At 41.8% G+C, this 26,507-nt stretch overlaps 2 protein-coding genes across 2 annotated transcripts in view; both read left to right on the top strand.

Annotated features, from left to right (window-relative positions):
* Positions 1 to 26,507, top strand: part of LOC107383029 (probable RNA-directed DNA polymerase from transposon X-element) — a 111,094-nt gene extending 84,587 nt beyond the window's left edge. The window contains exons 4-5 of the transcript XR_011519691.1: positions 16,885 to 24,208; positions 24,291 to 26,507. The gene's annotated coding sequence lies outside the window, so the exon portion shown is untranslated. The remainder of the gene's footprint in view (positions 1 to 16,884; positions 24,209 to 24,290) is intronic.
* LOC139061497 (POU domain, class 3, transcription factor 4-B-like) lies at positions 3,733 to 6,655 on the top strand. Its single transcript, XM_070549013.1, has one exon. The coding sequence runs from the start codon at positions 4,707 to 4,709 to the stop codon at positions 5,775 to 5,777; it is 1,071 nt and encodes a 356-aa protein (XP_070405114.1). The 5' UTR covers positions 3,733 to 4,706; the 3' UTR covers positions 5,778 to 6,655.

Here is a 26,507-nt window from a genome sequence, read left to right as displayed (position 1 = left end):
TAGAGAGAGAGAGAGAGAGACAGAGAAAGACAGAGACAGAGACAGAGAGAGAGAGAGAGAGAGAGAGAGAGAGAGAGAGAACAGAGAGAGAGAGAGAGAGAGAGAGAGAGAGAGACAGAGAGAGACAGAGAGAGACAGAGACAGAGAGAGACAGAGAGAGAGAGAGAGAGACAGAGAGAGAGAGAGAGAAGAGAGAGAGAGAAGAGAGAGAGAGAGAGAGAGAGAGAGAGAGAGAGAGAGAGAGAGAGAGAGAGAGAGAGAGAGAGAGAGAGAGAGACAGAGAGAGAGAGAGAGAGAGAGAGAGAGAGAGAGAGAGAGAGAGAGAGAGAGAGAGAGGAGAGAGAGAGAGAGAGATGGCAGCATCACCAGTCCTCCAGGGCTCAGCAGGCTAATTAATAATGAATCCCAGAGAGTCTGTGTTTGAAATGCAGATGTGCAACTGCCGGCTCCGCCTGCTCCTTCAGAGGAACCTGTGTGTGTGTGTGTGTGTGTGTGTGTGTGTGTGTGTGTGTGTGTGTGTGTGTGTGTGTGTGTGTGTGTGTGTGTGTGTGTGTGTGTGTGTGTGTGTGTGTGTGTGTCTGTGTCTGTGTCTCTGTGTGTGTGTGTGTGTGTGTGTGTGTGTGTGTGTGTGTGTGTGTGTGTGCGTGTGTGTGTGGCTTAGACCATGTTCATTCCCAACATGTGAACCTTCTTTTATTAAATCACGATTGCTTAATCTGAATTGTTGCGTCCGATTTAAAAAAACGAAAGCACAATCAACAGGCTGAGTTAATGTGGGAAGTTTCTGGAAAAACTGGACCTCCATCTTGCTCCAGCATCCTTGCTGGTCTTCGTCAGAGACTCGAACGACGAGAAAAGACAAAGTTGGAGAGGTGAAGAGCATCATACACTTCTGTGGACTCGCTACACCTCTTCACTCTGCATATGTGTGTGTGTGTGTGTGTGTGTGTGTGTGTGTGTGTGTGTGTGTGTGTGTGTGTGTGTGTGTGTGTGTGTGAGCAGTTTGAAGTTTAACAGATGGTAATGTTATGTAGATTTTCCTTCTTTTTCAACCAGCCATGGCTCCTTCACTGACCCGGCAACAATACACAAGCCTCCTCTGCTAACAGCACCTGTAACACACACACACACACACACACACACACACACACACACACACACACACACACACAAGCAATAAATTATCTCTTGAACAAATGTTGCTTTTGTTTAAGGAAGGCAACAGGAAACAGTTTTAGGTTTCTCTTTTGCAGAAATTCATCAATCAGACGGTTTCTTCTTCGAGGTGAAAACTTGCCAGAATCTGACGTTGGTAGTTAAAAACCAAAGACCACGTCATAGTAAAAGTGTGTTAGAGTTGGAATTCTAATAATCTGATAGAGCTTTGTTGTGGTTTAGTTTGAAAAAGCAGCAGAAAATAAATAAATAAATAAATAAATAAATAAATAAATAAAACAGAATTTGCATTACAGTTACATCAAATATTTTAATCTTTTTTAGTTTGATATTGATCTGCACACACACACACACACACACACACACACACTCGCACAATAAAACAACAAAATAACAGTTTTTTCAAATTAAAATCAAACCAGAAATACACTTTTAATTGATATTAAAAATTCGCTTTATTTAGTTTATATTTTTATTAAATAATCTAAATGAAGGTAATTTTTGATGTTTATTTTTTAAACAATGACAAACTTTAAATTTTAAGGGGATAGTTCAGTTTTGCTTTCAAAATAAAATTTGTTTTTTAAAAGCAAAAGACAAAATTATAACAAGATAATATCCTTGGATTGGTTCTGTTCTATGTTATTTATTTGTTAACATTCATCTGTGATTAAGATGTTTCAGCCTGAGCCACGATTGTGAGAATTTTCTATAAAATGTTTGGAATTAATAAACAATCATGTTGCTGCTGATAAATAAAAACAAAAGATGTGAAACTTGGGAAGTTTTTATATTTGAGTAAAATAAAAGCTATACGCTCTTCATTTGATGCATAAAAGTCTGAAATCACTGGCAGACACACACACACACACACACACACACACACACACACACGGACCTCATGCATTATGAATGCACATTTACTCCGACGAGACGAGCTTAAGCTGCTGAACATTCACTCATCGCTTTGTCTGGTTGGATAAATTCACTCTGATGCTGCTGCGCGCGTGCACACATGCGCGCACATAGAATAACGGTTTTTGTTTTTTATTTATTATTTTCCTCCAACATCATCCTTTAAACGTCGTCTCTCCTCGATGAGAACGATGAAACCAACCCCCTCGTTTCGTGCGGTCGGCGCGCGCTATCTGTCCTTTATTAGCGACGTCACGGGTTAATGGGAATATCGATTCCTCTGTCTGGGAGCTGGAGAACAACTCAGTCTGCACCGGGAAGTAACAAGGACGCATTTATTATTAGAACAAACCAATTCATTAAGAAAAATCGTAACAAATGCGGTTTTTTTATATAAAAATGCGCCTTCGGTTTGTTTTTTTATTTTTGCTCTCATGAATGAATAAATGAACGAGTCCCCGCTGACAGCAGGAGCTGGGCTCTTTAGGATCCGCTGGGGAAAGTTTCCAGAAAGGTCACGACACCAGGAGTGACAGGTCTCGCCCTGAGGCCCGAGGCGGTCTGGGACGCAGACTCGCCTGATTTATCCGCTGCAGCTCCAGACTGGAAAACCAAAAACACACACCAGACGGGATCTGTTCCACACTTTCATATCTGCGCCATTTGTAAGGCTTTCATGGGCAAATGAACTGAATCAGTGATTGAAATGAATCTTTTTTTTTACGCGTAACAAAAATATTCCAGGCAAAATTGTTGTTTTAATTGCTGTTTACCCCAAATACACGTGACAGAATATTATAAAACAACAATACTTAATAATTATTTTATTGTGAAAGGGTCATCGGGATTTAATTCTAACTAATCCGCTTCTAATATTTGTCTTCGTTATTTTTATCCTCCTGCACAGAAGCCTGAGTTTTTATTGATCCTGCTGTATAAAATAAGCAACCTCCACTTTTGGAAAATTTACTCACAACCACAAAACAAACAAAGAACAAATGCAAAGGAATAAAAAGTGAAATGACTGGTGGAGCAGTGGTGTGCAGCCTGCGTGGAGAGGTTGGTGTAAGTGTAGCCGGGCTGCAGGGCGCGCTCTGAATGGGCTCTTTATTGGAGGCGCGGAGCGGGGATTTGCCTTTTATGCGCCTCGCTATGGAAACGCGCTCGATGGCACAAAAATGTTGATGCGAATAAAAGAGAATCGACACAAGGAGCGTTTCTAGAGAAGCATCTGTTACACTTAGAAACTTAGACTATGGAGAGCGCTCTCCAAGTGCTTTATGCGCCACAAAAACGAAATAAAACAGACTTTATCTTTTGGGACAAAACTAAAAGGCTTAATTTTCTAATTTATTCTGATTTCAAAAACAATAAAAGTCTAAAATTGCCACTTGAATTTAATATATTTAGTTGTATTGCTGCTGATACGTGGCATTTACTGTATGAAAAGTGTTAATATGCCAAAACTTTTGCAACGACAAAATACGTAATTTTCGTCCCATATCACTAAAATTCTCCACACTAGGCCACTGGAGCAGCGCTGCCATTCACATCAAACATTCATCCATCAAAGCTATGAGGAATTCACGCGCAGCTCCACGCTGGAATTAGAAGACAACTAACAATTCTATTCATTTTCAGACCCCGTCCCGCCTCCAGCAGCTCGTCCCGCACCTCCTGCCTGCCGATCGGCTCACCTGCTCCGGCCTGCTTCCTCCAGACTCCTCGGCGCAGCTGAAGGCGCGCTGCCCGGACGCTCTTTAATGACTTTCTGGTGGCTGCTGCCCCTCTTTTTATTTCTTCTAAATGTATGAAAATGTATGCAAATTTAAATCAAGCTTAACCTGGGAGCTCGAGCAATATGTTTAATGGAATTTCAAACCAATAAGGGGACAGTGGCGCAGCCTCCTAACACGATCACGCAGCCTTAATGACTCTCAGGGACTTAGAGTTTGTCAGAACTTTAAATGTGTAAACAACGAGAGGAAAATGTGTTGGAAAAGGTATTTAACACACCCGCATGCGGCTGTGGACTCGCGCTTGTGCGTTTTTGTTTGTCCAAAGTGATTAGGGACAACAAACGGTCCGTGCGTAAAGGAGTTTGCGTAAACCCTAATTGTCTCTTTCCACAATCGCCTGAGGAAATGTTCTCTTAAGTTAATAATTAGTGGTGAGAACTGCTCTTAGTTTGATTGGATCCCTCTCATTTAAGTGCTGGCACGTTTAAGAAATGCCATCGCGCTTTAATCTCTTTCTCCTCGCGCGCTCAAGGGTGACAGGAGCAGCAATAAACCCGCGCGTAAATCAGCTGGAAACTTTAATTAATAAACAGGAACCGAGCTCCTCGCGCACTCCATCCTGCAGCCAAAGCCCAGTAGACGGCTCACTTCCGGTTAGACTGCTTGTAACCCTTTCCTGCTCGCAGCCAGAGGCGGAGGTCTCTGGGTTTCTGCGCCATCATTGGTTGGAGAAGAGGCATCATTCGGGCTGTGAGTGGTGCTGGGGGCTGTCAGTCAGCGTCAGGCTCCGTTCGAAGCTCCGTGGAGAGAGAGGGAGATGTCAGAGGCTGAACCGCTGCCTCCCTTCAGTAGCATCAGCGGGGTCCAGCAGCCAGCATGGCCACAGCTGCCTCCAGCCCCTACACCCTGCTCGGATCCAGCTCCATGATCCACGCGGACAGCCAGGCCATGCAGCCTGCTAGTCCCTACAGAGGTCACCAGAAGCTCCTCCAGAGTGACTATATGCAGAGCAACGGGCACCCCCTCGGGCACCAGTGGGCGAACAGCCTGTCGGAGGGCAGCCCCTGGTCCACCTCCATGGAGCAGCAGGACGTCAAGCCGGGCAGAGAGGACCTGCAGCTCGGCATCATCCATCACCGCTCTCCACACGTCGCGCATCACTCCCCGCACCACAACAACCACCCGGGAGCCTGGGGCACCCCGGTGTCCCACAACTCCTCCATCAGCAGCGGGCAGCAGATCAACATCTACTCCCAGACGGGCTTCACTGTCAACGGCATGCTGGACCACGGCGGCCTCACGCCTCCGCCTAACCCGCAGGGCCAAGGCATGCACCCGGGCCTCAGGGACACGCTTAGCCCCGACGGCGACCTCGGTGGCCATCACTGCCACGACCACTCCGACGAGGAGACGCCGACGTCGGACGAGCTGGAACACTTTGCCAAGCAGTTCAAACAGAGGAGGATCAAGCTGGGCTTCACACAGGCGGACGTGGGTCTGGCTCTGGGCACGCTGTACGGGAACGTCTTCTCCCAGACCACCATCTGCAGGTTCGAGGCGCTGCAGCTGAGCTTTAAGAACATGTGCAAACTGAAACCTCTGCTGAACAAGTGGCTGGAGGAGGCGGACTCGTCCACGGGCAGCTCGAGCAGCATAGACAAGATAGCAGCTCAGGGGAGGAAGAGGAAGAAGAGGACGTCCATCGAGGTCAGCGTGAAGGGGGTTCTGGAGACGCACTTCCTCAAGTGTCCCAAACCCTCCGCGCAGGAGATCACCGGGCTGGCGGACTCGCTGCAGCTGGAGAAGGAGGTGGTGCGCGTCTGGTTCTGCAACCGGAGGCAGAAGGAGAAACGCATGACGCCTCCGGGGGAGCCACCGCCGACGCACGAGGGACCGTATTCTCACAGCGGGAGTGCGGGGGACGCGTCCTCGTGCCATGATCTCTGACCGGAGCCTCGGCGGGGAGGGGGGACCCTCCTGTCCCGGTGCAGACAGACTCCTCCAGGCGCCTCCAGCACTCAGTAACTCAGATTCCCGCAGCCTTCGTCTGTTCTCTAACGTCACCAGAGCATTTCTCCGTTTCTGGCCCCGCCGGAGCTCCCCGGTTTGGTTCATCTGCATCTCGGATATGAAGACAACATGTGCCTAAAATGACCTGCCAGCGCCTTTGGTCTGTCCCATCAGCTCTGTAGCTGTTGTTTGCTTTTGTTTGGGTCCTCCGCTCTGTTTCCGTCGGATGATCAGACAAATTATCACCTTTCTTCTTCCTCGTTGGTTTATTTTAGCACCAGGGACCGTTTTAAACACACAAATATGTCCTTACATATGCAAACACGTTTCCAGATGTGCTCCCACACCTGGATGGATGTTCTGTCCTCCGCCGCCTCCCTCCTGGCGGCCTGTAAACATTCACGTTTAATGATGAACACATGAATTTGATTTCACCTTCGACCTCAGAAACTGTGGAACTCTGACGCTGAACACCTGCCTATAATTTTAACTCAATATCCAAACTTTTATAATCACAAATACTCCTGTTCTTTGTTTTTTTCGTAAGTATTTTTCTCCGATATTGTACAGTTTTATATACATATATATAAATATATATATTATCCTTTTGAAGCCATTAATTTAAACGAATGATGTTACTTCTATTCACGCACCTAATTAGCAATGTTTGACACCAAGAGCAAAACAACGTATTTTCAGGCGGTTTGATTCCAAATTTCAATGACAGCTAAGTAATTATTTATTTTCAGTATAAAAGCTTGTATTATGTTTTGAAATAAACGATGTATGTTGTAATAAACAATTTCTTGATACAATTTGCTGTCTAAAAGAAAGATTAATTCCTCTATTATTATTATTATTATTATTATTATTATTATTATTTGTTTATTTTTAACAAAAGGTAACGTGCTTTCTTTTGGTTCGTGAGAGAAATAATGTTATTTCTCAAATTTTATCATTTATTTTTAATAATTTTCATGTTAAAATATGCAGAAATAACAAATGGAACCAAACATAAGCTGCGTCTGCTGAGATGAAACTTTTGGGTCCCAGATTTTTACTTTCCAGTCAGGTGGTTAGATTTATTTAATTTATTTTTTTTAGTATCATGAGAAAGGGGTCTATTTCTTGGTTTTCTTTGTTTTTAATTTTCGTTTAAAATTTTTTCTTTGTTTTGTTTTTATTTTTGTTTTAATTTTAATATTTTCTTTTATTTGGTTTTGATTTTGTTTTTGCTTTTATTTGTTTTAGTTTGATTTTCTCTGATGCTTTTTATTTTTATATGTTTTTTTAGCTTTTGTTAAAAATTTTGTTTCTTTAGTTTTTTCCCCCTTTTGTGTTTACATTTTTTTTATTACTGTTTGGTTTTATTTTTCTTCCTTTGCTCAGTTTTTGTTATTTTTATTATTATTTTTGGATGGTAGTGTGTGTGTGTGTGTGTGTGTGTGTGTGTGTGTGTGTGTGTGTGTGTGTGTGTGTGTGTGTGTGTGTGTGTGTGATTCATTGTTTCTTTTAAATTCTGTTTTGGAATCTTTTTCTTTTGTAGATTATTTATTTTTATTTTTACGATCAGCTGAACTGAAGCTCCTCTGATATGTTCTTGTCCGGACCCTCTGCCCTCCTCAATCAGACATGCGTGATTTATCGCCTGGGCCGCTGGGCCTGACAGCAATAACACAATAACACACACACACACACACACACACACACACACACACACACACACACACACACACACACACACACACACACACACACACACACACACACCATCAGAAGCAGATGAATCTCATTTCAAAGACTATACAGCTGTGTATAATTGGCTCTGCAGGGGTGAAACAGACAAAATATACATAAATATATAAATAAACAAAAATTATTTAGGGGACGCTCTGGAAAGAGGTCGAGCCCATGGATGCACTTCTGCTTAAATCATTCAAAAAGAGATCTGTGCAGAGGAGAGTGAAGGATTGAGAGAGAGAGAGAGAGAGAGAGAGAGAGAGAGAGAGAGAGAGAGAGAGAGCAGTAGGAGGAGGAGAGGTGGAAGGGTGCTATGGGCCTTGCCTTGAAATGGGGAGCCTGACTGGAATACTAATGTGTCTGAATGTATTCATCTCCTCAGTCTGCAGCCCTGAGAGGGGGTGGGGGTGTGAGGGTGGAGGTGAAAGAGGGCGGTTATGTAGAAGAAGGGAAAGTAAAAGCATGGCTGATTGATTCCATCCATCTGCTTAAGTCTGAAATAATCCCTGATTTCTCCAAATGGAAGAAACAAAAACTCGACCCAACGGGTCTGAAGAGGTGCAGCAGGAGTTCTGCTCTGGCTTCATCAGTAACTGGTTCTTCATGAATAAGTCAGCGGAGGAAAAACGATTGACTTGGAGAAATGTGAGGAGCAGGTGAGAGACGAAACGCTTCAGAGAGATGAAATGATAAACTTCAGCTAATTATTTATCCAAAAGGCTGCAGAGGAGGAAGCGTGGGTCCGATCTGTGAGTTCAGACTGATGATCAGACAGTAGCAGAGATAAAGCTCTCACCTTCCTCATGATCACATCAAACCCGCCTCGGAAGCACTGAATGGAAGCCAAAATCCCAATTCATGGTGACCAAACGGATGTAAACCACCCTCTCCTCAAAGCTGTTAACTGTGAAATTCCCCCTAAAATCTCTTTTACTGGATAAAGAAAGAAAATGTTAGAGTCCCTCTTAAGCTTTGCAGTAAATCTGAGGTCAAAGAAAGGACATCCAGCATCACGTTTCTATTTAATTAGACTGGAGCGAAGCACGGCGCTGCAGAAAAACAACATGAAAAAATAAAGCAAGAGGTTGTCTATGATCTCAGCTAAAAACGGACAAAGTCACCAACCACGGGACTACAAACCGATGCTTCCAACCAAAGATTATCATCGGTGTGTTTCTGTTTCTAACAGCTTTATTCCATCCAACAACAGGAGTTCCTGTTATATCTGATGTTTGTATTATTGTAGCACAGTAAACAGATGAGTCAGTACAGATTGTTTATGTATATTTTAAAAAGCCCTCTCATCAGTGGTCCATCTAGAAAGTTTTACACTGTAAACCCAAAAGTTTAAAAATAATCAAATATATTGAGTAGATTAAACTCGTAATAAAAAATGTTTTTAAACTCAAATGTGTTGAGCTTGTTCAACCTTAACTCAAACGTTTTAATTAATCTGAACTATTTCTTTAACTTTAATTAATCAATAAAGGACTTCAATGAGTAATACTAACAAAATAATGATTGATTTATAATTTTATGTTTCTATGTTATTCCATTTGTCTTTACGTCAACCCTAAAGTATCTTTTTTAATTGTGGATTTAAAGGAAAAACAACCACAAACTAAAAATTTTGATGGACTGCAGGAACAATAAACAACTGCTGGGCGTGGTGCATTGTGGGTAGTCACATTTTCAGTTATTTAGCTCTATTTTGGGGTGTTTATGCGTGTTTATTGTGGATGATTGTTGTTCTCAGTTGTTATTTCATTCAGTGTTGCAGATGTGGTGCTACTTTATGTATCATGTTGGCTCCATAAGGGAGGAGGTTGGTCAAAGTAGTGCTGTACGGCTGTGCCGTCCCATTGTTATTAACACTGTGGTTCGTCACACCAGATACTGTTGACTTGACTTTGAGTGTTCCACTTTCATTGGCTGTTAGCATGTAGGGAGGGGTGTGAGTCATGATCTGGTGTTAGTGCCTTCACCAGCCTGTCACGTTGTCACTTTTAAGTAAATTCAGCTTATTTGGGTTAGGGTTTAATAGATCCATTTAGAGTTCATATAAGTTATATTATTTAAGTTAGTAAATAAAGTTCAAATAAAATAAAATATGCAAGTTTAGTGAAATAAAACTTTGTAAGTTGCTTAAGTGCTAAGTTGGTTGTAGTAGGAGTAGTTTAATGCTTTGATTTTATTCAGGTCATATTTTTTAGGTTATGGTAAACATAGTTTTTAGATAAGTTAAATTAGAAGTTATTAGGTAATCAGTTTCCTCATAAATTTTGAGTTCAGTTGACTTATTTGGGGTTACAGTGTATGGGTGGTGGTGGTGGTGGGAGGGTCAGCGTGCATGGGGCAGGGTACATGAGACCGCCTTGTTGAAGAATCCTCTTTTGATGTAAAAGGAAGCAACAAAATCTTCACAAAAAACTTTAAAAATTGTTATTGTGCCATTTTTTAAGATCGTTTCAGGCATGAATAAGAAAAAAAAAAAACAAAAGTTCCATAAAATAAATACAGAAATAAATAAGCATTAGATAATAAATGAGACAAAGTCAAAGAAAATGGTTAATTAAATAAAAATAAATTGCTATTTATATAATTTCTTAAAGTCTTCGATAGAGAAAATCTTAGATGCTTATTTGATGTATTTTGTGTGCAATAATGCAATTTCCCCTCCGAGGGACAAAAGACATTCTAATCAATACTTTTAAAACAACTTAATGAAGTTACAATGTGTAGTTTCCTGCCACTAGGGGGCAGTTCACACATACATTTTAGGGTAGTTTTACACCATTTCACCATGACTGTTGCTAGTTTATAAAACATCATGGTAAACGTTACCTGTGGGGCAGAAAGCACGCAGCCTCGGCTTGACTCCTCAGACTTTGACGCTCCTTCAGTTACTTCCATCGCGAGAATGCAACGCTGATTGTGGTTTTCTTGCACTGTAGTTTCCGGATCTGCTTGGGGTCCTGCATCAGCCGATGACGTTATCATACTACGGCAATACCTATCGACCAAAATCATATCTTTTTTCAATTCTGTTCTTTGACATTGGTTTTGGAAAGAGTTTAGCAGTTTTTAAATTAAATTCTTACTGCCTAAATGTTCCTGAATAAGGGAACAACTTCTGTAAGTCGTAACTCCAGTCAGTCGTCGAGTGTGACATCATCGACAGGCTGACCAGAAGGAAAATTGGCGTTGACATCATTTTATTCATTTTCAACAATATTTTGAATTATATTTTCCAGAGAGTAACAGGAAAACATTGTCTCTTTAATGTACGAGACTGATTCCAGATATCATTTTTAGGCGAGATTGAAGGTCTCAGTCACTTGGTTTATTGATTTACGTGTTTCAGGCGATACAGGTGCTAAAGTTAAAATACTTCAGCCGCAATAATCAAAATTATAACTAATAAAGGCGTAAAATGTCACCCTTTGAATGAACATATTGAACCAGTTATGTTATGTTGTGGAGTTGCTAATGCTAACCGTTAGCTCCTACTAGCTGAGACCAAGCCCGCACAATGCGGGTGAAAAATTGAAGCAATCCCGGAAGTGAAATAAATTGCAGTTCCACCCTCATCCACTAGGGGCTGGTGTCAGAAGCGAGCAAATCCTCATTGACTCCCATGTTAAAAATACCAATTTCACAGCAGAAATAAACATGTTTACAGCCTGGTACCAAAACATGTTTTTGGTTTAAATGATCTAGTTTACACTCATGACAACTCTGAGGGGGGTGAATTTTTTTCTCACTCTTCTGTTTAAGTGTATTAAAAGCCTAAAATTCTGCATAATTAATGAGCATCAGACCCACGTGACCACAGAGCTAGCTCCGTGGAAAGGCCTCAGTAGAGCCTCGGTCTGGCCTGGAAACTGTTCCAGGATTTTGAGTCTCTGTGTTTGTGTATTCTTGTTTGGATATTATTTGTGCAATTGTTGGACAAAATGACTTGCTGTGGCATTAATAGCACTAATAGAGCGTCCAAGGAGTCTCCACTTCATTTTTTTCGGTAAGTAAAATTATATTTATGTATTTTAGGTCACTGCCGAGCTGAGCTTAGATTTTAACATGTACTGTTTAACCATGAAATTTTAATTTAATAGGGTAAAACCCAGTGCATTTAACATAATGCTGCACTTTAGAAAATGGGTTGAAATATAACATGTTGGTGGAGCTGGGTTCCCACTATCGGCTTGTGGAGCTCTCGGGAGACCGATGTTTTCCACCCGGTTCACCCAGCGGTCAGCCCGGCATATCTCTGACTCAGAAGCTCTGGTGTTGTGCACAGTTAACTCCGGTGGTAGCTAGGTTGCTACCTCCGTTAGCTTAGCTCCCACCTCCGCGTTAGCTTTGGGTTAGCTTGTAGCTAGTTAGACCGGGTGTCGTCAGTTGATCCCAGCCTTACAGCCCCACCCTCAGCTCCACCTCTCTTCCCTTTTGTGGAATTGTCTGGGCTTGACGGAACCTGTGACACTGTCAAAATGGCGGTGGTGGCCACCTCCCATTTTTCTTCAAAAACGTGTTATTGGAGCCTATGTAAACCCATTGTCCAATATTATCCAAGTATGTGAGCATTTAAACACTAATGATCTGCTTGAGTAATTTCAGTCTGGTTTTAGAGAGTATCACAGCACTGAAACTGCGTTAGTGAGAGTTACAAATGATATTCTCATGGCCTCAGATAAGAATCTTGTGTCTGTTCTAGTCTTGTTAGATCTCAGTGCTGCCTTTGACACAGTTGATCACAATGTTCTTTTAGAAAGACTTGAACATGGTGTAGGGATCAAAGGAACAGCGTTAGGCTGGTTTAAATCCTACCTGTCTGACAGATTTCATTTTGTAAATGTACATGACAAATCTTCTTCATACTCCAGGGTTACTTGTGGAGTACCACAGGATTCAGTGCTTGGACCAATTCTTTTTACTATATATATGCTCCCAATTGGTAAAATAATTAGACAGCATGGGATAAACTTCCACTGTTATGCTGACGATACTCAGTTATATTTATCCATTAACCCTGATGAACCTAATCGGTTGGGTAGATTACAGGCTTGTCTTGAGGACATAAAAAATTGGACGACTCTAAACTTTTTGCTTTTAAATCAAGACAAGATGGAAGTTCTCATCTTTGGACCAGAAATCCAGAAAAGGAAATTGCTTAGTCAATCACCTGACCTTAATGGCATTACATTAATCTCCGAGAACAAAGTAAGGAACCTTGGTGTTATCTTTGACCAGGACATGTCATTCAAATCCCAGGTTTCACAAGTTTGTCGGATTTCCTTTTTCCACCTTCGGAATATTGCTAAGATTAGAAGCATCCTTTCCAGGAGTGATGCTGAAAAACGAGTTCATGCACTTATTACATCAAGACTGGATTACTGTAATTCATTACTCTCAGGAAGTCCACAGAATGTAGTTAAAAGTCTTCAGCTTGTCCAAAATGCTGCAGCTAGAGTTCTGATGAGAATTAAAAAGAGAGATCATATCTCTCCTGTCTTAGCTTCCCTACATTGGCGACCTGTTAAATTCAGAATAGATTTTAAGATCCTTCTTCTCACATATAAAGCTCTTAATAATCAAGCTCCTTCATACATCAGTGATCTGATTGTTCCATACGTTCCTAACCGAGCACTTCGCTCTCAGACTGAAGGTTTACTGGTGGTTCCCAGAATATCTAAAATTAGGATGGGGGGCAGATCTTTTAGTTATCAGGCTCCTCTCCTGTGGAACCAGCTCCCAGCTTTAGTCCATGAGGCAGACACTTTGTCTACTTTTAAGAATAGGTTTAAAACATTTTTATTTAATAGGGCCTATGGTTAAAATTTGATGTTAGCCTAGATCTGGACCTGTGGGGGAGTAGAGGGAGGTGGAGTGTACAGTCGGTAAAGACGGCTCTCCCTTGCCCTGCCTCCAACATGCCTCCATCTAAATAGGATAGATTATCCAGAGTTTTCTCTGTAGTTATGCTGCTATAGGCTTAGACTGCTGGAGGATACACTGACCGCTTTTCACACTCTACTGCTTTCTTCTACAATCTGCTCTTTAACTGTATTATTTCCTGCTATTTCAGCTGTTAACTTTATTTTCTCTCTAAGTGTTTTTCTCCCCAGAAGAAGCTACAACGATGTTCTGCTGAGCTGTGGTGGCCTCATGGAGGGGGCCATCGTCTAGCACACTGCTGCTAACCACTTAAACATTCTCCCTCTCCTGATAATAACTTTTTGCTTTCCTTGACGTTGGATGTGCTACTGCTAGTTTATCCGTTTAATTATAGATCCACTAGGATAAATACAATAAAGTTTATCTTTCACCAAATAGAATATTTACTAAGACATCACAATATAACTATAGACACATTACTAGTCTTTGTGTGTGTGTGTGTGTGTGTGTGTGTGTGTGTGTGTGTGTGTGTGTGTGTGTGTGTGTGTGTGTGTGTGTGTGTGTGTGTGTGTGTGTGTGTGTGTGTGTGTGTGTGTGTGTGTGTGTGTGTGTGTGAGTGTGTGAGTCGTGGAGGATGGCTGCTTATACTGAGCCAGGATCCTCTGGAGGTTTCTTCCTGTTAAAAGGGAGTTTTCCTCTCCACTGTCGCTTTATGCTTGCTTAGTATGAGGATTGCTGTATAGTCACTGATGCTAGTCAGTGACTTGATGCAATTTGCTGGGTTCCTTATATAGGAAACATTATTTCTGATTGGCTTAATGAACTGACCTGAATTGGAATGTTTATTATGTGAAGTGCCTTGAGACGACTCTTGTCGTGATCTCACGCTATATAAATAAAATTGAATTGAATTGAATTGAATTGAATTGAATTGAATTGAATTGAATTGACTGTATATGTCGATGGCTGAGACATGCTCTGCTCTCTCCTGGTGGCTAAAAAAGCCCAGCCTTTTCTGGCACAAGCGAAAATGGGTGGGGCCATGTATGCAAATTTTCTCTGTGACGTAAAAGAAGCAGGATTTTATTTAGCTTGACTATTTTCCCGTCTGTTTCCATTCTGCCGCTAAAGCAGGCAATGGGAGTTGAAGACATTTTTCACGTTGTGCATGTTTGTGAAACTCGGAGTGGACGATCATGTTTCAAAAATAACAAATAGTACACAGTTTCTCAGTAAGCAGGACCTTTAAGTTACATTTTAGGGACATAAAAATAAGGAGCAGACAGGAATTAAGGCTCTACAGCAGGGGGCTACTACCCCACCTTGCCCCCCTGTAGAACTGCCCTTGTTGCACATCTTTGCAATAAGAAAAATCTACAAAAGAAAAACAACAAAATATGGTATAATTAAAAGCTGTTGTAGAAAAATAGCTATTTCAGCCTGAAACTGATTAGTAGCCATGTTGACTTGGGTTGATGCCAAATAACTGCAGAAGTATTCAATTTTTACTTTATGAATAAAATCCACCCAAAATCATATTTTTCTTGCAAACGTGAAAATTAGGTTAAAGTTCCAAAAGCAACAGTTGGGATCGGAGAATTCCCGGACGCGTGAAGCAAACCCTTTCAAGACTTGATGGTTGAGGAATTCTAATTTTTCTCCTCCTTCAGTCGGAGTGAAAACACACGTGAAAAGGAAGAAAACAGATGTTTTAGAAAGGAAGATTTTCTGAACAAACACTTGATGAAGTTTTGAAGTTGTGCTTTTTAAGTCAGACTCGTCTCCACTGTGAACGGAGCCAAACCTGGATGACCTGGCAGCGTGTCAGAGGTGAGGAGAGGATTCACCTAAAATCAATTTCACATCCCGAGCCCAGGTGCAGCGTCCGGGTTGGAGGTGTGAGACATCCAGCTGGTAGCAAACCCCAATATGAAAACAGGGATGCTGCTGCTGCGGGTGTGAGTGTGGAGGGTGAGTTTTCTCCCTTCCTCTGAGGCCCTGGTGCATCCATCTTTCTTTCCACTGATTCAGTCGCACAGACTGAATTGTAAAAGTCGTGTCAGCACAGCAGTTGCCTCTGCGATCCTGTTAGCCCTCTCTGTCGAGGCGGCAGCGTACATGTCCCTGCAATCATTGCACCAGTTAGGACTGTACCGCCGCCGTGCAGCGTGATTGCTCCATTAAGGAACGCAAAGTGACAACTACAATTTGTTACTCGGAGGCTGCATGTTCCGCTGCGGTGTTAGGTGGACGCACACGGCTGCACGCTCGCAATTAAAAGGTCATATTTCTAACTGGCATGTTTATAGTGAAGAGCCGTCTCCACAATGCCAGTGTGTGTGTGTGTGTGTGTGTGTGTGTGTGTGTGTGACTGGCCTGTTTGTGGCTCAGAGTGAGTAAATCACTGTGTCTGATATCTTCATTTGAGGCTGATCACTGCTCATCCTGCTTGTTCCACATTAAGTCATTATCACACACACTCACTCCATTAATTCTCTTGTTTTTATTAACAGGAAGACTGCACACACACACACACACACACACACACACACACACACACACACACACACACACACACACACACACACACTGAGAGAGTGGACCAATGACAAGCTCTGCCTCTACCTCATCTGACAGCTAATGGTTTCATTAGGAGCAGAGTGTTAATTGGCTGACTTTAGGGAGATGCTCGTTAATGAGGATAAATAGATTCGCACCTGAGCGTGCGATGCCCAGACACAGAGGCATTGTGGGAACTTTGAAGCAAACGCAGCCTGCAAATATGACTGTTAAGGAGTGGAAGTCGACAGCACAAGGCCTCGTTCCTCCTTCCTTCCTTTGCTCCCTCCTTGCATGTTAAACACATGGTGTGTTTTCCTTGCCAGGCAGACTTATTAGCTGAGTGGTTGATTAGCACCAGGAGGCCAAAACAAAGAGCAGTATGTCAAAGCAATTAGCCCCACTGTTTACCTCTCAGCTGCTGGGCTGACTGCAAAATGCATCTGATCCAGGCGAGGAAGAGGAGCGCGTGGAGTCAGTGCAGACAAACAAACAAACAAACAAACAAAAAGACTGGAAAAAGGGGCAACAGCTGCTCTACAGGCCACAATACGTGTGTGTGTGTGTGTGTGTGTGTGTGTGTGTGTGTGTGTGTGTGTGTGTGTGTGTGTGTGTGTGTGTGTGTGTGTGTGTGTGTGTGTGTGTGTGTGTGTGTGTGTGTGTGTGTGTGTGTGTGTGTGCAGTGATAGGAGGAGTCCTTCAATCCATCTGCTCTCCTGCCCGCCGAGATCTGCGTCCTCTGCTGTCTGGTCATGACAGCTCTGACAAACACACGTTGGTGAGAAGGGCTCATATTCTCATGGGAGTGTGTGTGTGTGTGTGTGTGTGTGTGTGTGTGTGTGTGTAGGTGGTGGGGGGTGCACTCGGCAGACAAAATGGGAACTGGCGATTCTGATGATTTACATCAAAACCAGGCTCTTGGAAGGCTGTTTCCACCAGTACCTGATTGTGAAGTGGACATTGGTACCATCTAGTGGATGTTAAAGGAACTGCATCATCCCTGCTCCAATATGAAGCAGGAAATAAAACAAAAAGAATGAGAACCACTCTCAAGCTTGATGACATCAGAAATGTTTGCTTCAAGGTACACTCACCAGCCATTTTATTAGGTACACTTGTTCAGTAATCAGATGGCAGCAGCTCGATGCTTTTAGGCGTCTAGTCCTGGTGAAGACACCTAGCGGAAATCCATGCTGAATGGGTGAATAAGACTTAGATGACTTTGAACATATCGTGTTTATTGGTGCCATGCACCAGAAATGGACCAGAAGAGACTGGAAAAAAACTTCCCTTGTCTGATGAGTCTGGATTTAAGCTGTCCGTTCAAAATCTGGTGTCACCAACATGAAAGCATGGATCCACCCTGCCTTGTGTCAATGCTTCAGCATGGTGGTGGGGGTGTAATAGTTTAGGGAAGATGTGTGTTGTTGTCCCACTCTGGACCCCTTAGTCCCACCTGAGGCTGGCTTAAACGCCACACCACCTGAGTTTTGTCGCAGACCATGTCCATCCCTTTGTGACCACATGGACCCATCTTCTGATGGCTTCTTCCAGCAGGATCAAGCACCGTGTCACAAAGTTCAGATCACCTCTAACCAATTTCTAGAACATGATCCAGAGTTCACTGGACTCTAGCGGCCACCACAGTCGCCAGATCTCAGTCCAGTCCAGAATTTTTGGGATGTTGGGATCATTGAATTGGATTTAAGAAGATCCTCGTGGAGATGCAACTTCCTGTCATGCATTTGACTTCTGAAATGTACAAGTCATTTTCAAGTCACTTTTGTTGAACACCTGTGCAATGACAATAAAAAGATCTTGAATGCCACATCTGTGATTCGTGACCCGTTGTGAGGCCATCGTGTCCGCTTTGCGAACTTTATCAACTAAGATTGACTTAATGAGGAAAACTAAAGTTTTTTTATTTTATTTTTTTGCTACCTGATGATTTCTGTGGTTATTTTTGATAAATGACGTCATGTGGGTTAGTGGCATCGTGGCAGAAGCACTTTATTCTGTACACCTGTCACTGGTAGTTATTATTAATGTAGCGACATGAATAGCTCGTTTGTGACCCAAAGGTCACACTTCCCCAGCTAGGTCGAGCTGGGTCGAGCTGTAACTTTTGTCCCACAGATGAGCCATCACAGAGCCGTAGTCTGCTAAAACCATCTTTTATCTGTCTGCTGCTCCGTCCCAAGATGAAAGACACTTCAAGATTTCATATAATAATTTTTAATAAACACTTTTTACTGTTTATTACAAGGTTTATTATAATCATCATAAATAATCATCATGGTTCATTATAAATGTATTTCATTACTGAAATGATCAATTATTCTTTGGGTTAATAATAATTATTATTTATGATAATCAGTAATGTTTGACAGTGTGAAGAAGGTCATTTGCACGTGTACACACCATGCAGAGGGAACTGAATCCAGGGTTTGCTCCATAACAACACGCTTTCTGACGCTCAGAGGGCGTGTTCTGAGGTTTTGTTTAAACCAAAAACTCTTCAGTTCAACTTCAGTTCTTGAACCAAGCAGGTACTCTCGTAGCAACGAGAGTACCAGAGGACGAGGGTCGGCCGCCCGAAGCCTCCTCCTGCTGCTCTGTCACGCCGATAGAATAGCTCAGAGTAAACGCCACCTGTAACCAGCTGACCAAAACTCCTTCAGAGTTCTTGGTTTTGAGACGCAACTAGTTTCATCAGTCATTGGGACCCGGAGACATCTCAGGACCGATTTGGTCGCACTAAGGTCTTCTACCATCCTCGTGCTTGGGGGTTCACCATCTCCACCTGACACCTCGGATCCACCAGAGGGTCTCCTGAACTGGGTGAGGTAGACACTTTCCGACAGATGGCGTCTGTATGCTGTTCTCTCTAAGAAACATCAGTTAGTTGCAAAACAACTTTTCCACCTAGATCGCGTTTCTCTCTCTGAAAGAAATCTTCTGAGATTCATCCACGCATCCAAACATACGAATTCCACTTTAGTTTCCATTCAGACACAGGTTTGCTTTTAACCCTTTGATGCATAACGGTCACTACAGTGGACAGGTACTCAAAATTGTTATTTATTTATTTTTGCTATTAAGCACAGCTGTTGAAGACTTTATTGCATGTGAGCCCCTCCATTTGGACTTCAGTAAGGCAAGCCAACATATTTCATGTTCAGAATGCACATTGTCCACTGAGCTGGACATGTAATAAATTATTTGTAAATTAACAAAATGTTACAAAAAATATTTGTTGAAATTTGTTTCATTCACACCTAAAGATGAATGAAAAAAATTGTTTAAAAAATCATGGTTGAAGATTTCATAATTCATGCACCAAAGGGTTAAAACCAAGTTTTAATATCAAAGCTGTTATAAATTGTCATTTTTAAAATGTCATCTTTAAATTGTTAGTAATAAATTCTTAACTTTTTAAACCTTACTTTTCTTTTAAATGAAACACAGAATGGTGTATATTTGGTTATTGAATAAGCAAAGATTCCATTAAGTCTTCTGGTTAATAAATAAACTTTTGCTATAAATTAAATTATCTTAAATTAAAAATTAATCTTTGGATTAAATACAGACCAAGCCCGTTGGTGTATGAACTTCTATCGATTGTGTAAATATCCAAGATATTTATGCATGATATAAGTTCATATGCTAATGTGTCTGATCTTTTCTCAGGATCTAACAACGCTGATAGCAAACAGCGTTAAATCCTAGTATGTAGATTGTCTACGCTACATTAACGACGCTAACACAAGTTCGGAAAGCAGCAACCTCCTTCAGTAAAATATTCCCCTTTCCCCTTCATGTTTCATCTCAGTATAAACAGAAAAAGCTTTGCCAACTTGTTTCTCATCTTACTAATGTTCATGATATGCAAACAACTCGACTCTGATTAGCAACGCAACTCTTCCACTGCCTTCGTTTGCTCTTCATTATTTGTTAAAAAATGCACCAATGATGTTTTATCTCTGCAAATAACACATCCCTGAACATGTCCAACTATGTTGTAGAATTGCTAATGCTAACAAGTAGCTTCTACTAGCCAAGATGGGCTCTGCTCTCTCCTGGGGCCATGAATGATCATTTTCGCCGTGACGTAGAAGATTGGCGTTTTCAGATCCGAGTGTTTCCTTTCTGCGACTAATGCAGGAAAGAGAGGTTGAAGAATACTTTCACGTTCAGCATGCATATGTAACTCAGAGTGACTGATTGTAATGCAAGAACCAGCACGTAATCTAAATAAAGGAGATAAAATTAGAAATGTAATGCATAATTCAGAATATATGATGTGCTACGTTGGCTAAATTAGTTAAAAATTGCTTATTTTTATGGAGCTAGGATTGGGGCAATATTACATGTAACTTGTATCAAGTTTTGTAACTTGTAATATGTTTGTAACTGCAGCTCATTCATTTCGTAGCATGTAATTCACCTTTTGTAACATGTAACTTTCATTTTTTTAGCTTTTAATTCACATTTTGTAACATTTTGGAGAAGTCCAACAAGGTCAACAACCTGCTCTGCCAGTGGGCAAAGGTCATCACACATTAAGGGTCCAGCAGGTTTCTTCTGCCAGGAATATTGTGTTCTTCCTTATACCAAATCAATTCCCCGTTTACCTTCGCTAGCTGCGCCATCTGGATAACCAGTCACAGCAACCTCTCCTGCTTTGTTGCCTGCAAACTCTCAAGGCCTCTGTCGTGGTCTGCGACCTGCGTTTCCCTCATGTGTCTCCTTGTGTTCCCCAGGCAACTCCAGGTTTTTCCCCTTAGGTGTTCCCCCCAGGTTTCAGCGTCCCTGTGTGTCCCCAACCCCCTCCAGGCTCTTTAGGTTTCCCTCACGTTTTTCCATAGACACCTTTTATCATTAGTCTTCTGTTAAGTGTTTTATCTAGTCTGCTTTCTCCCTCTAGTTCATTTAGCTCCCTTCCCCATTTTAAGGTCTGGTTTCCTCCCCGCTCCATTGTGCTCCTCATCTGTTTATTGGTCTCACCTGTGCACAATTCCCTAATCACCGAGCCCTTGTGTATAAAACCCTGTCTGCGTCACAGTGTGGTTGTTGGTCCATTGTTTGTGTCAGCGTTGTCTCGCACCCTCTCTTGGTCTCTAGGATTTTTTGGATATCTCCAGTCTGCTCTTTAAGAGAGCACTTTGTCTCTAGGTCTCTTGATTTTCATACTAGGATTTTTGGATTTTTGGTTTTGGTTCCCTGCCCTATTGGATTTACTTTTGGACAACCATTCCTAAGAAAGGATTTTTTACGTTTATTCCAACTCCCGCCTCGTGTCTCCCTGGTTCTGCATCTTGGGTCCTAACCTCCCCCCTGCTCGCAGCGTGACAACTTCCTGCCGAAGAAGAGACTATTTTCCCTTTTAATAAAATTATTCTTATTTTGTCTCATACATCATTTCCCAACTTTACAAGTTTTTTACAGCAACATTCTGTTTATCTAAAGTTATTTAATAATGCCTTGACTGCTTCACAGAGATGAATAAATCTACATAAATGTTTATTATTTCAGACCTTATATACACTAAATGAGTCTACTTGATGATGTAATGATTTATTATCCGTTATCACATTAGTATCAGTATATTAACTAATGACTGTTTATCTATTCAGTTCATATGTTAAATGAAATAAGCTTTCTAAGCATCTGAGAAAAGGGAGCGTTTGAGGACTCTTTGTAAATGCCTACAGAAATTTCTCAGATCTGGTTGGCCCAAAGTTTATAAACAACCAATTCTTAAAGGAGAGATCACTTCCTTTATTCTCCAGTTCAGCCAAAGCTCTAGTTTATGCTAAATTACCATCCTTTGGGGGATTAAACCAAATCTTTCAGTGGAATGATTTTAGCGGTATAAAGAACCATCCTTTTTCAACCACTGGTTAACCACTTGCTCAATGTACAAACAACTCATCAGCCGTGAAACGGTCTACCTGCAGCCTGGGAGATGATCTCTGACCAGCTGGTGTGGAGCCATTTTGTCTGATATCACCAAGCGTTGCAGAGAGGCTTTGACATGATGGCAAAAGATAAGATGGTTTCAAAATGCTTTTTCCGCCAATTTGGCCAAATCGGAAGTCAGCTGGAAACAGAATTAATCAGGAAGTAATTCCTGTTTTATTGAATCACATTGTTGATAAATTTGGTAAATCCGAATTTGATACGTTTGAGGGCTTTGCCAAAAATACCTCAGAAGTCTCTCCTTCCTTCAGATACAAAGATGGTTAACTCTTTGCGTGAATGAGAATGTTTTAACCCTCCCACTGTCTTCATGGGTGACCCCACCGGGAAAGTTGATCACTGAGCAGGGTTGATGGTTTATCCCTTGAGGTCCATGTGGCAGGGGTGAGGACAAGCCCCCCACAATGCGGCTCTAAAATTGAGTCAAACCCGGAAGTACCAAAAATTGCAGTTCCACCCTCATCCACTGGGGGCTGGTGTCAGAAGTGAGCAAATCCTCATTGACTCCCATGTTAACCCTTTGATGCATGAATTATGAAATCTTCAACTATGATTTTTTAAACAATTTTTTTCATTCATCTTTAGGTGTGAATGAAACAAATTTCAACAAATATTTTTTGTAACATTTTGTTAATTTACAAATAGTTTATTACATGTCCAACTCAGGGGACAGCGTGCATTCTGAACATGAAATATGGTGGCTTGACTTGCTGAAGCCCAAATGGAGGGGCTCACATGCAATAAAGTCTTCAACAGCTGTGCTAAATAGCAAAAATAAATAAATAACAATTTTGAGTACCTGTCCACTGTAGTGACCTTTATGCATCAAAGGGTTAAAAATACCAATTTCACAGCAGAAATAAACATGTTTACAGCCTGGTACCAAAACATGTTTTTGGTTTAAATGATCTAGTTTACACTCATGACAACTCTGAGGGGGGTGAATTTTTTTCTCACTCTTCTGTTTAAGTGTATTAAAAGCCTAAAATTCTGTATAATTAATGAGCATCAGACCCACATGACCACAGAGCTAGCTCCGGGGAAAGGCCTCAGTAGAGCCTCGGTCTGGCCTGGAAACTGCTCCGGGATATTGAGTCTCTGTGTTTGTGTATTCTTGTTTGGATATTTTTTGTGCAGTTGTTGGACAAAATGACTTGCTGTGGCATTAATTGCACTAATAGAGCTTCCAAGGAGTCTCCAATTCATTTTTTTCGGTAAGTAAAATTATATTTATGTATTTTAGGTCACTGCCGAGCTGAACTTAGATTTTAACATGTACTGTTTAACCATGAAATTTAAATGTAATAGGGTAAAACCCAGTGCATTTAACATAATGCTGCACTTTAGAAAATGGGTTGAAATATAACATGTTGGTGGAGCTGGGTTCCCACTATCGGCTTGTGGAGCTCTTGGGAGACCGATGTTTTCCACCCGTTTCTCCCCTGACTTCGCGGCTTCTGTTTGCTGAGCGGAATGCCGACTTTTGGAGCTCTGGGATGGAAACCTTTCCACCCGGTTCTCCCCAGCGGCAGCTCTGCGCATCTCAGATTGCAGCGGTGCCTGTCTGCTGTGCGGCTGCCGGCTTGTGGAGCTTTCGGGAGACCTCTGTATTCCACCCGGGTTTACCCAGCGGTCAGCCCGGCGTATCTCTGACTCAGAAGCTCTGGTGTTGTGCACAGTTAACTCCGGTTGTAGCTAGGTTGCTACCTCCGTTAGCTTAGCTCTGTCATGAGCCGGGGTGAGTACTCCTGTTCTCATAACCATCTGTGAGTCTCTTGCCAGGAGAGGGAGTGGCCCAGCTGTTCCTGATCAGCAATCAGCGGGGTGCCTTCCTATTTAAGGTAGATGGAGGACACACTTTGACGCCGGAAGATTGCCTCAGTTTTGGTAGTAACCAGCCACTCGTGTTACCTCTAGTGTTCTTAGGATAAATGTTATTCGTAGTGTTTGCGCTTATATTGGATTTACCCTTCCTCAGGATTCCTGTCGACCTTCTTGGATTCTGACCTCTACCAGGATTTTGGATATTCAGCACATGGACCATATCACCACCGCCATAACCCACCTCTCATCTCACCCAGTGCCCCATCCACCAGGACGCCCCGCTTCTCTCCACCTCTGCTCCCTCTCCTGCGCTGCCCCGGCTCTCTACCTCTCCCTCCTCCAGCCAACACATACACCCCCCCACAGTAAGTCTGCTGAACACCTCTGCCTGCCTACAAAGGATTGTGACACCAGAACATTTGCTCACCTGTGTTCTCCCTCCTCTAGACGCTGAGCTGTTGTTGCAGTTTCAACCACAGAATTATCTGTGCATTTTAAGTTCCTCCTTATAAATAAATCATGTTTTCATCCATTTTTGGTCAGTGTTGTATTCTGCATGTCTTGGGTTAAGTACCTTCCTCCAAACATGACAAGCTCCCACCTCTGCGTTAGCTTTGGGTTAGCTTGTAGCTAGTTCGACCGGGTGTCGTCAGTTGATTCCAGCCTTACAGCCCCACCCTCAGCTCCACCTCTCTTCCCTTTTATGGAATTGTCTGGGCTTGACAGAAACTGTGACACGGTCAAAATGGCAGTGGTGGCCACCTCCCATTTGGCCTCAAAAACGTGTTACTGGAGCCTATGGAAAGGAGATGTCCAGTATATTGTCGATGGGTGAGGAGTGAACACCACCTCACCCCTGCGCCTCACCCCTGCCACGTGGACCTCAAGGGATAAACCATCAATCCTGCTCAGTGGTCATATTTCCTGGCGGGGTTACCCATGAAGACAGTGGGAGGGTTAAACACTTACGTGAAGTGGATGTTATTATAATGTGTATGAGTATACTGATTAACTTGTTAAACACATACTGATCTGGTGTACTTAAGATCTGAAATGAATCATTGCAAGAAAGATATTCATTTTAAACCCATCATTGATTAAAGCACAGATTAGTCAAACATTTGATTTAAACATCTTGTTCATTCAACACACTTGGTTATTTCAACCTGTAAGTTGTAAAGTCACGCGGGAACTTTGAGGCGGTTGAACTTTATTCAGAGTGAGGATGCAGGAGTTTCTGCTGCCTGAGAATGCCATGTCTCAGGACTGGAGCAGGGTCCTCTGTTTTGGGCCAGACAGATGGTGTGTCTGCAAAATGAAAGTTCATTTCCGGCCAATTTGTTGGTGAAAATTTGACCACTGGTACGTTACATCACGGGGTACCGTATTTCTGCACAGGCGTTTGATGGGTTAATATTAATTTGATAAATTGTTTAACCTCATTAAACTGTCGGATTTATTTTATAAACCCAGACATCACACCTTTCTAATTCACTCAGTGAAGCTCTTAAAACAAACAAGGTCATGTTGCATCAGGGCTCATTCATTGTTTCCGCTGATATCACTTAGAATCACCATTTATAATCATTTGCCTTACATCATCATTGATAGCAGAAATATAGTAACAAATAGATGTTATAAACTATATTTTTGTCTCTGTGTCAAATGATTTTAAAGCGTTGTTTCCCTGGCATTACCCAAATGACCTAGTTTCATCATCAATCGAATATTAAAGGCTCATTAATATCGATAATCCATATTTTATGGAATAATACATTTTATTGAATACCTTTATATTCTATTGACAATTTATTAAAAGCAACCATTTACAAAACATTACAACACATAACTTTAGTTTCGTAACACGTAATTCTCGTTTCGTAACACGTACCTTTGGTATTGTAACACATAACGTAACTTGTTTTGTAGCACATAGTTCTCGATTTGGAACAGTTAACTTTTCGTATGTAACTTGAAACTTTTGTTTTTTTAACTTGCAGAAAAAGATTAATGTACAAATTTTAAATCACAACTCTTGGTCTACAGTTACAAAACTCAAGTCTACTTGTTACAAAATATCCGTCCCAATTCTAGCGTCCTTTCCCAAAGAACCAATGGCAGGCGTTGTCTGACTAGCCAATCATGAGTCTTGGACTCCTGTCCAATCATGGCAACAGAGCAAAGGTCTACTGCTCACCGTAGATATGTATATAAACATATGAGTGTTTATTTACATATCTATACGGCGCACAACCAAACACGCATACGATCTCGTTCTTTACCAGTAGGTGGCAGTAATTCTTAGAAAAATCAAACTGATGTAAATAAAGAACTTAAATTGGCTCATAAGACAAAACCTGCCATTGGTTCTGTGGAAAGGATGCAAGAATTGGGACAAAATGTATTTTACATGTAGATTTGAATTTTGTAACTGTGGACTGAGCTGTGTGTGTTTTGAGTTGTGATTTGAAACTAGCACATATGCGTCTCTGCAAGTTACAAAAGGAAAGTTGTTACAAAACATGAATTTCATGCCAAAAAACAAAAGTTAGTTATAAAACACGATACTTGTAATATTGTCCTAATCCTTGCTGCGTATATTTTTAGATAATCAAATGCAACTTCCTGTTGTGCATTAGACTTTTGAAATGTTCATTTAATTTT

This window comes from Nothobranchius furzeri, chromosome 1 (assembly GCF_043380555.1).
Source record: "Nothobranchius furzeri strain GRZ-AD chromosome 1, NfurGRZ-RIMD1, whole genome shotgun sequence".
NCBI classification, from domain to species: Eukaryota; Metazoa; Chordata; class Actinopteri; order Cyprinodontiformes; family Nothobranchiidae; genus Nothobranchius; species Nothobranchius furzeri.
This window is presented reverse-complemented; position numbering and strand designations above follow the sequence as displayed.

What these genes read in the sequence shown, in the direction of transcription:
- LOC139061497 (XM_070549013.1), top strand. Translation starts at nt 4,707, where the DNA reads ATGGCCACAGCTGCCTCCAGCCCCTACACCCTGCTCGGATCCAGCTCC.